This window comes from Pongo abelii, chromosome 1 (assembly GCF_028885655.2).
Source record: "Pongo abelii isolate AG06213 chromosome 1, NHGRI_mPonAbe1-v2.0_pri, whole genome shotgun sequence".
Taxonomy (NCBI): domain Eukaryota; kingdom Metazoa; phylum Chordata; class Mammalia; order Primates; family Hominidae; genus Pongo; species Pongo abelii.
The window spans coordinates 80,501,090-80,512,201 of record NC_071985.2 but is presented as its reverse complement, the minus strand read 5'-3'; the positions used below and the strand labels follow the sequence as shown (position 1 = coordinate 80,512,201).

Below are 11,112 nucleotides of genomic sequence, written 5' to 3'. Positions count from 1 at the left end.
TGGAACATGACTTTAGTGTGAGGTACTCCTTGTAAAAAAATAATAATCCTTGTGAATCACCACACCCGCCCCCATGAGTGCCTTAGTATAAGAGCAAAAGATTAGAAACCTAACATATTGAAAGAGGATCATTTTGTCAAATCAGACCACAGACATGTGATTTATAGGGTAACATATCATCATCATCATCATTTTCCCTATAAATCTTATAAGAGTTTTAAAGTTGCGTTTACACACATTAATTCACAGCTACTAGTGAGGCAGGTAGGTAAGGCTGATGATAGTAGCCCCATTTTACAGAAGATACAGAGCCTCAGAGAATCTAAACCACTAGCTTAAGGACAGGAAGTGACAGGACTGAACTAAACACCTTGTCCATTACCCTTCCCCATCCCATGCTATTCCTCATGCATGATTTATTCCCCCAAGCCCCATCTTCTTCATTCCAATGCACCCTATATGTGTCAATCAGTGCAACCCTCACCTTGACTATACTATAGTGGACATGTGCCTAAGACTGGCTTTGCTCACCATTTCATCTCATCCCTGGTCCCAAGCACAAAGGACATGGCACATAGTAGGTTCTCAGTGAATATCTGATAGAGGCATGCCAATGCTCAGTGCAGATGCTGATACCTCTAATGAGCTGAGACACACAGAAAAACATTACCACTGTTACAGTACCTTGACAGACTGGGGCTGGCGCTGTCCACTGTCCCAAGTTATCACACCGAACTATATCAGCTCCTCTCAGCACGAAACCTTCAGCACAGCGGAAGCTGCAGTTGGTGTCATACTGAAATGCTCTCAAGGATGGAGAGCAATCCATGCTTCCGTGGACAGGACTCTCCAGCGGCTCACACGAAATAGCTAAGTGGAAAAGGTACCTTCTAAAGCCAGGTAATGGAAGGGCCAGGTTCTTCCTCAGAAAAAATTCCTGGATGCTATATCTTTCCTGTCCACATTTTCAGTGTGTTCAGAGCCCTAAAACCTCCATTTTCCAAAAGAGAGACTGCCTGGAACACCTTCCCGTGCCCCTCCTGGCCTGACTCACTCTCACCTGCCCTTCAGGTCTCAGCTTAGACTTCCCTTTCCTTAGGAAGCCCTCCCTTCCCACCTTAACTGAGTGTAGAAGCCCCTGCAATGTGCTCCCACAGCCTCTGTTCTTGTGCTGTTCATACATGATTGTCATTCTTCCCCATTATACCATGGTCTCCTCGAGGTTGGGCTCTGTCATTCGTAGTTTTATTCTGGAGCTGAGCAGAGTGTTTTGTACATTGAAAGTGCTCATTAAATATTGACATTATCTGTGAAATTGAATCTGAAAAGAGTACATACAGGAAAATGCTGGACTTATAGGAAAAAAAAAAAAAAAGCTGGACTAGCATAGCTTATTGTTGACACTGTTATCTAGTCCTGTAAAGTGATCCTGACCGGGCTTTGTCTCTAGAACACAGGATGTCATCCTAATCAGACTTCAGTTGCCAAGCGAGTGCAGCCAAAGTGAATTCCTGAGCACAATTAAGCCCTGAGTGACCTCAGTTCTGATAAAGATTGGTTTCCTCATGCTCTTCCTTGATAAAGCATTTTATCTCTAGGCTGTTCCTGAAACTTTTCAAAGTGTAAAGACTACCTCTTTGCTCTGAGCTTTGACCTCTGGTTTTTACAGAATCAGAGCATTTAAGAACCAAAAATCCGGCTGGGCACAATGGCTCACACCTATAATCCCAGCACTTTGAGAGGCTGATGTGAGTGAATCACTTGAGGTCAGGAGTTTGAGACCAGCCTGGCCAAAATGGTGAAACCCTAGTCTCTATTAAAAATACAAAAATTTGCCTGTAATCCTAGCTACTCGGGAGGCTGAGGCAGGAGAATCGCTTGAACCTGGGAGGCAGAGGTTGCAGTGAGCTGAGATCGTGCCACTGCACTTCAGCCTGGGCGACAGAGTGAGACTCTGTCTCAAAAACAACCAACCAAACAAACAAACAAAAACACCAAAATCCTCTAGTGTTTCTCTCTTCTCTCTTACATTTTAGGCAAGAAAAGTGAGGTTCAGAAGTGTTAAGTGACTTCTCTAAAGTCTCATAGCTAGATAGTAGCAGGGTTGGGCTTGTCATCTAGGTCTGGGAATTCACTAATCCATCGTAAATTTCGTATTCTGCCATTACCACTGTCCACCTTATAAACTGAGGGTGTGAGGCAATTGCAGAGAATTCATTTTGGTGGAATTATGTAATTGCCTGGGATTGCATCACACACTTTTTCGATGCAGTGTTCCTTCCTTTGCTTCTTTGTCAAAGGCTACCCTCAAAGACTACATGGTGAATCACTCTCTTTAGCCACCTTAGCCGCTGCTCCCAACTCCCTCTCAAGTATATGACATGGTCCTATACCTCGGATATGTCAGTAGGGCAGAAGCTCTATGCTAGGTACTTTATACATGCTATTTAATTGTATACTTTTTATGTACTTAATCCTCACAAGCACCTTGCAATTCTTAGCTCCGTTTCACAGATGAGAAAACCATGGTTCCTGGAGGTTGAAGAGCTTGCTCCAGTGCAAGAACTTAGAAGAGATCACCCCAACATTGAGAGCCCTTGGCCTCTCTACCATGCCATGATTCCTTCTTGGACAGAATGGAGGTTGCTAACAAAAAGTCCTACCCTCACAGGTTGGCAAGGGTGCAGACCAGTGTCCAGAGCCAATGCAGCGGAGCATGTCCAAGCCCCTCACTCTGTAGCCAGGCTGGCACTCAAATTTACAGCTGGAGCCATAGGCAAAAGCAGTGAGTGGATGAACACAGTCCATGATTCCTTCGTTGGGGGCTTCCAGGTGCTGACACTGCACAGCTGGAGAGAATAATCAAGGATAAAGAGAAAGATACTGAGAAAGGAGAAAAGCCACAGATAGAGAGCAATGGTGGAACCACCTCTGAAATGGAGGTGGAGCTAGCAAGATGTAAAGGTCAAGAGACCCTAATGATGTTTGTCCAGACTTGGATTACCAGTTCCCAGGGTGATCTGGGTCTGTTAAAAACAAAGATTCCTCCAAGCTGTATTCTTAATGTCCTCTATTCCCTATACTTCTATAAACCTTTCTCAGTAGGTCTTCTAGTGTCCACTTATAGATGTAGAGGCCACCCTTTCTAATCTTATGTGGAAATTATGAATGAGCCCATTCTGAAACTGCCTGTGGTTGTGAGTTTGGGGAAGGAAAGGATTTTTTTCCTTTCTTATCTCAGATGAACCCAATCTAGCTGAATGGCAGGCAGGAAGAGAATTAAATTTTGGCAATTCAGGCCAGCTTCTCCATAAGCTGGTCAATTTCATCTATGCACTAAGTAAGGACTGGGTGCAATGGACATTATACATCCCAACTACCTGAAACTCACCTTTACACACTGGGGCTGGGGCTGTCCATACCCCCGAGGCTGTGCATTGCACCACTTCCGGTCCAACTAATGCAAATCCCTCTTCACAACTGAAGCTGCAGCTAGACTGATGCTGGAATGCTTTTGCAGAATGAAGGCAGGTCATGTTTCCTTGTTCAGGAATCTTCAGGGGTGGGCACTGGGCAGCTAAAACCAACCACAGAATAATAATGTGAGTCCTTGGACAAATTTTGTCCATCACCTTGGAAGCCTTCAAATTCTGCAGCAGTCACACCTTCCCAAAGTGACAGGCAGGGTGATGCACTAGAATGGTTAAATGGTATTTTCAATAGCTGTTTGGGAAGATCCAAACACCCTTTTTTTTCATGTAGAGAAGTTAGGTAAAATTATCAAATTAATAATACTTAACCCCTAAGTCCTCATCTTTGTACCCTGTTTACTTTACAATTAGCAAAGGGAAATGGGGGACCCTTTGTAATGTTTTTGCCTGCGAATCAACAATTAAACTGACTAAGTCACTCTACCCATAAAAAAATACCGTGAAAATTGAAATTAATGTTACTCTGGTTGACAGTTAACAGTGATAACCAGAATTTTCCATCTAACATAGGTGGTCATTATTTCTCACATTTTTTAATGGAGAAAGCTCATTGTGTCCTCTTCTCCCCAAAAATTCTATGTGAGTGAGGATGAAAAGAATAAGGTCTACATACCTAAACACTGTGGAGGCTTATTTGTCCAGATTCCAGAAGCCAAGCATTCCAGCTTGCTAGGCCCATTTACTTGGTACCCGTCAGTGCAGTAGAAGCTGCACTGCGAGTTAAAAGAGAAGTTTCCCAGAGGGTGGCTGCAGTTCATGAGCACGTGTTGAGGGAGCTCAAGTTCTCCACACTCTCTCACTGCAGGAGACAAAATAGTGATTTTTATTTTCCATGTAGAATTAACAGCAATGTCAGGTTTGCTGAGAGCTGTAACTATTTGTGTAACCCTCTTAACTCTAATTTTCTAAACTTCTAACCCAAGCTATCCATCTCTATTTGGTTTCTTTGTATTGGCTGCATCTTGGGAAATAGTCGTTCTTTCACAAGTTTTTACTTCAAACAAGTAAAATTAGCCCGAAAGTGTTCTGTTGGTTTTGCTTCCTTTCCCTTTCTCTTTTCTTTTTTGAAATTTACGAGTCAATGTTTTCTCCCAAGAATAAAATGTTTTTACCTAGAGTGTGCGTCTAGGGACACTGAGTGGAGGAGACAGATTATTGGGGGGCGGCTGGTACCATCCTATTCTCACTGGAGAGCCTTCAGCATGATTTATTTACTTCTTGGCGTCATCTCTAGCATAAAACCAAAATAATATCAACAAAAAGGAAGCCTCACCGTATTCACATTCTGGCCCATAGAATCCAGGGTAACAGGAGCAGGTGTAGTTCCCGATGGTCTCGAGGCACTCTCCTTGTTTGCTGCAGGACATGTCCTGGCAGGAGGCTGCATAGATATGGAAAGGTCAGAGTCATGGACATTCACAGATGTGAGGAAAGGCTGAATTCTCGTTTTGACCACAGACTCATCCCCTCTCAGATAGGACTGAGCTAGCCAGACAAGAGGGAACCACAGTACCTTCTAGAGAGCCAACCTGTTCCTTGTGAAAAGCATTGTAGGGGCCTGCTGGAGTATTGCATCGCTCCCATTTCATACTGCATTTGGTGTTTCCTAAGGAGGGTATTGTTGTGTGTGGACACAGAGGGACAAATGGAGCCACTGACAGATGTGTGGACAGAGAAACCCTATGTGGTACAAAATGGGTTGTGGTTTTCAAACCAAGCGTTGTTTTATTATGGAAGCCCAATGTCATGTGTTACAGCATTGAGGTTAGGCACCAGATGTGGGGCATGGGGTCACAGAGGTGTGATATAAATCCTGGCTCTGCTGCCTACTTGCTGTGTGACCTTAGGCAAGTTACTTCTCTGAGCTCAGCTTGCACAGTGTTAGGGCCCAAACCCTTTCACCTTTCATTTGCTTCAAATCTATGTCCAGAATCCTACAGTGGAGAAACAGAGGAGCCAAATGAGATGTTTAAGACCTACTCATGGTAAAGGACAAGTAATCTTATAAGGTGATGTTTCACGAGTCTGAATACAGCAGGCCAAGACAGTGCCGACTATGGCTGACCTGCCATGTCCTCCTCACCAAGACAGTGCCACTCAGGTGACAGAATAGAGAAGGGCCAGGGTTTCTTTCCTGCAATAAAGTATTTGAGGGTATATGCCTTGATGAGAATTAGTATTAGAATTGATACTTTGAAAGCACTGAGAATGTTTTTATTAATGAGGTCATAGTTGGGGACAAGTTCTGTGGCTGAACTGTTTTCTGGTGGTTATTTCCTCTGTCTTAAGCCCTGTCCACATGCTGGTTCACTTGGAAGTATATTACAAAAGGATATCCATATGTCATATGTGGATATGCTGTGCTACATGATCTCTGTGTTTCCTCTCAATTCTGAGATACAAAATTCTATAAACCATGCAAGTGTCTATAGGAAGAAACTCCTATGGCAGCCAGTGAATTTGGCGAAGCTGCACTGAGACACTGGGAAGGGTTCAAATAAAGAGAAGATGTAGGAGGCAATGGCAGCTAAATGGATACAGGTTTGGTCCACATCCTATTCACTTTGCTCCCTGACCTTAACCCCACCAATGTCTTAATGCCTTACAGTAGCAACCCCTGCCTGCCCTATGTTCTTGGAGCATACAGATGTTTCCCCAATTATAGCTTCCTTGGGATCTCAGAACTCTAGGGGAAAAAAAAGAGACAATGTTCTGTATTCTATCCCATTTCAGGGTTTCCTGAATAGATAGGTTAGCAATTTGTCTATTCCTTTGGATCTCCAGGGAGAAGATGATTTATTCATGATGATTCAATGAATAAATCTTTTTTTGATAGCCTGCTCTGAGGTCTAATAATTCCTGACATGTGGAGAATTATTCCAACAATCAAACTTAATTCCATATTACAGTAAATATGCCTATTTCTCATCTCCCATGGATAATTGATGCTTCTCTACATCCTTTACATCTTAGATGGCAAAATGACAATCAATGGTAGTGGCTGCTTAGAGTACTGTGTTGGTGGAGATAAAACCCATCTGTGTTCAGGTAAAGTTGTATTAATTAGTGATGTCTACCACTGTTGCGGGTTAGAGGAGTGGCATCATTTATGCCAGTAATTTTCTATCTTTTTTCTACCTTGCAATTTTTTTGGTATGCTTTATTGAGGAAGACTGTCTTGCAGAAATGGATTTTGAAGGTTGGGTGAGAAGGGGAAGTAGTGGCATATTGAAACAGCTACTGGCAGTCAAGGTTATCTGATAAGAGATAATTCTAGGGAGGCATAGCCCAGAAAGGGGTAGAGAGCTGACAGGGAGAGCAGTAGGATGAGCTAATATCCTGGTAATGTCCATTCTGATCCATGAATATATGGTCATTAATCAATTTATTTATATATAAATGCATTATTTATAAAGTAGATCTGATTATATGATAATGCATTCATGGATATGTTTTGCCTCAGCTAGGAGGCTTGGGGAGAAGGGGGACAATGTAGAAGGCTTGCTTTATTCTGTGTATTCTGTTGCATACGTGTACTGTTGAGGGCTTCTGAGGGAGAGGTGTTTAAAATCTAAAGAATTCAGAATATGTATGGCAGATGATTTATCAAAGAAGCTTCAGAGTACTTAGAACCTTCCTGCTCGGGGCAGTCCATACCATCCCTAAGCACAGTGTTCATGTGCTACAAAGGACAGGACCGGCCCCGCTAGACAGGGAAGCAACATCAAAAAGAAGGAATCAGCTCTGACACTAGGCTCATGACTAGAGGAAGACCAAGCTTTCAGGAATGTCTGCTTACTCTGGTACTGGTAAAGTTGAGAATTAAAATACACTCGAAGTATTTCACCTTCAATTACTTCTTTCCTTTCCTGCCCACTCCCCACCACTACCCTCCCACCAAAGTTCAATGGATCTAAAGATATGTTGTTGTTGAAGAGAAACTGTAAAGCATTTACAATCCTTGATTATATTCTCAAATTGTCTCATAAAAATGTAGAGCAAAGAATGTGGTAGTTTACATGGCTAAAAAACACCAACTTTGGAATCAACATGAGTGTGAAACTGGCTCCACCATCAACTAGCTTAGAACTCTGGGCAGATTACTTAATAGCTCTGAGCCTTTCCCTCATCAGCAAAGTAAGAGTAGTAGAAAAACCTGATTGATGGAGTTGTCATGAGGACTAAATGTGACTAATATTAAATGAACAAATAACACATGAACTAAATAAACTAATAACACAATGCCTAGAGCATACAGTTACAGCTGTGTCACCTAGGGGCAGGGCTAAATTTCCTTCCAATTTACACTCTTTGTTATACAAGACACAGGGGTGAACAAAAGCTCTAGACCTAAAATTGGGGAGACTGGTTTCTGGTCCTCACTTTGCTTCTGTCCTGCTCCACGGCCTTGAGAAACTAAAACCGCGTGAGTGTCCTTTTCATCAGTTATAAGATGAGACAGGTGAGCTGGATGATATTAAAATTTCCCTCTAGTTTTAAGCAGCTAGTTTCCTCTAATTCTGATCTTATATTCTTCAAGGTGCTCAATAATGCTGATTGACTAACAATTTACCCCTTGATTTCATGTCCTGCCTTTGTATCTTTGTGTTGACTCGGTGGTTACGTTGGCCAACCGGAGAAGGCAGGGTTTTTTTTTAACAGAAAAGTTTCAAAGTAGAGAAGGCCCTACCTGTGTAACACAATGCGTGCTTTTTCTTCAAACAGTGCTCATCATTCCACTTGCCAGGGGCTGACGGACTCTTGATGTAGATCTCCACGCAGTCCTCGTTGTTCCTTTTGTTGTTAGGTTCATTATCAGCCCAGTTCTCAGCCTCGTTAGTGAGAGCCTTTTTGGTTCCCACCCATGTCCATGTCTTATTGTTCTTTCGGATCCCAATCCAGTAGTAGGAGCTGTAGTAGGGTAGGATCTTATTGAGGTAATCAATTTCATTTTTATTCTGGATGGCCACTAAGTCTGTGTAGCGATTCTGGCAGTATTTACGGGAAATATTCCATGAGTATGCTTTTGTGCTGTAATGATAAGTCCACGCTGCCACTTCTTTCTGGTTTGTTAGTTCTAGAGTAAAGGAGAGTGAGTGCCAGGTTAGTAACCCTCACCAAAAGGAGGACGTGATCCCATGTATGCTTCTGCATACTCAGATGAATTTCCAACCAGAACATGAATGCACAAAACACGACTTGTTTATGTCTAATGTAGTTGTTTGAAGGAAAAAGAGTGGTTTCCACCTTTCACTTAAAAGTGTGAATGATGTCAGAATAGGAAAATGTCATCTTCTGAGGATCCTTGATGTTAAAGGTTTGGCATCATAAGATATCAAAGTTGGGAGGGACCCTGGAAGTCATCTAATTTACTCCTGTCCTTTTATAAAAGAAGGAGACATAAGTAATTTGCCCAAGCTCAGATTAAATGATGTAAAATGTCTTAAGGGCAGGCTCTACCTCTTCACATGGAAAATAACATGCTTTATGACCTGGAGCCTACCAGTTGGTCCAGCCTCATTGCCCACCATATTTACTTTCTCAGCAGAACAGAATCCCTACTTCGTTGAATTTGCACATGCTTTCCCCACAGTCCTGGTTGTCCTCTCTTCTTATGTCTGGTAAACTTTACTCCACCTATTCTCCATGGCTTTCCCAGGTGGACTCTGTGTTCCTTCCTCCAGGCTCCCACAGCACCTCATCCCTGCTTCCATTGTGTTCATTGCCATGTATGGTAATGTCTATTTCTATGATAGAGTCTACATCTGCCAGGTTGTAAATCTCCGACGGTGTTTTTTTAGCTTTGGATCCTTAGCACTGAGCCTAGAGTTTAGCACTTAATAGGCCTTCAATAAATACTTGTTGAATGAGTGAAACACAGTAGGTTTGTGGCAGAGCCCAGGTAGGAAATCAGATATCCTGATCTGCAATCTTATAGTCATTCCATTCCTCTTGGCTGTTTCTCTTTCATTAACTACTCTACTTCTTCCATGTCTGCATACTCCCTTATTAAGATAGGGGTCAGAACAGCCCTTTTTCACAAGTGTTTTTGATACCAAATGAAATAAAGAATGTGCCTTTCAAAAGTATAAAGGTACTACAGTACTGTTATCATAGCCTGTGGGAGTCCACCCGGGGCAGGAGAGGCCAATTCCCACATGAAGAGGTGTACAAAGCAAGCAATCAGGCCTGGAAATGGGTTTCTTTCCTGTTTATTTAAAGGCTTGTTTCTATCCAACCTTCTCCTCTGCTGCCTGCATGAGGGTTAGTCATGCTTGTACCCCCCTTGCTGACATTTCCAGGGCATTGTTTTGCCTTAAAGACTTTATTCTGTTATAGCCAGGGCTGCATTATGACTTTCATAGACTTTAGGCAACTTTGCCTATGTAGGCTTCTTCCTCCATGCTAACATATTAAAAATTCTATTTTGCAACTGCACTGGTACAAAGATGAATATATCACTATATATTAAAACATTTTCTTTGACTTCAAATAAAATAATTATAAAAGAAATTCAGACGTGTGTGGGTCTCTAAAAATTTTGTGGGTCTGTGTCTACTGTGCCTAATGGATAAATTGGTCCTGGATATATCATTTTAAGTTCTTTCCTATGCCCTTTCTACCAATATGATGGTGTTGGGTACATTTGTCTTCCAGCAATCTGGACTTGGACAGTTTTCCCATGCCTCAAACCAACTGGCTACAATCCTTAAAGTTCTCACACATAGCTCTGGGCTCTACCCTAATTACTTAGGGCTAAGTGAAAAGTTAGCATAAAGTTTACCAGAGATCAGGGCACTGAAGCAAAGGAGTTGGGAAATTCCAAAGACCACTCTCTGGAATCTCTGGTACAAGATGGCTTTTTGGCAGCTGGCCTGAAACAAGAAGAGAAAAGTTTCTTTTAGTATCCATATACGACCAACATGGCCAAAAATAATTCTAGTTAACAATCATTATGTTGAAGTATAATTGTGCCAATTTCCTTTGGAAGAGTGGTTCAAGCCCTCGGCTTCCTTCTTGTTTCTCATTGCCCTGCTTCTAAGTTCTACCCTGGATGGACACTGTAGCAAGGCTGGGGACAGAGTTCATTTCTTCATTCATTCAACAAATATTTATTGAGTAGTTTGTGCCACCAATATTTTTATTTTAAGATACATTTTTAATGTGTATGGAATAAAGCTAAACACATTAATATGGCTGTCATTATTATTATAAAACAATCTTTTGAAGAAGTGGTATGTCATACCCAAGAATAATAAAAAGTCACATGAGAACTTCCTGACCCACACAAATAATGTCTAACCTATACTTTGAGGTGCAGAGCATCAACTAATTGTGTTATGCTATGCCATCTATTTTGTACGGTGGATCTTTGTTTTATCTTCTTGCTTTTTCATTTCTGTACACATCTACAATACTATTCAATGTTTAATATACATATATATGTATACATTTAATATTTCTTAATATATGCAGTAAACTTATTCCCCTTGGATCTATAGCAACTATTATTTCTCATAAACTCTCTTCTGTTGGGATTTCATCAAATCTATGAATATTTTTAAAATGTTTTTGGGGCCAGGCGCAGTGGCTCATGCCTGTAATCCCAGCACTTTGGGAG

At 41.8% G+C, this 11,112-nt stretch overlaps 1 protein-coding gene across 2 annotated transcripts in view; it reads right to left on the bottom strand.

Moving 5' to 3' along the window:
• SELP (selectin P) overlaps nt 1-11,112 on the bottom strand; it is a 42,589-nt gene that overhangs the window by 19,981 nt on the left and 11,496 nt on the right. Inside the window, exons 2-8 of one of the 2 annotated variants that reach the window (XM_054525710.1) lie at nt 10,276-10,366; nt 8,182-8,568; nt 4,765-4,872; nt 4,105-4,290; nt 3,392-3,577; nt 2,664-2,849; nt 685-870 (exon numbers count right to left, since the gene is read on the bottom strand). In XM_054525710.1, coding sequence (XP_054381685.1) covers nt 685-870; nt 2,664-2,849; nt 3,392-3,577; nt 4,105-4,290; nt 4,765-4,872; nt 8,182-8,568; nt 10,276-10,366 — 1,330 coding nt within the window. The remainder of the gene's footprint in view (nt 1-684; nt 871-2,663; nt 2,850-3,391; nt 3,578-4,104; nt 4,291-4,764; nt 4,873-8,181; nt 8,569-10,275; nt 10,367-11,112) is intronic. The other variant, XM_063726584.1, reaches the window with a different exon arrangement.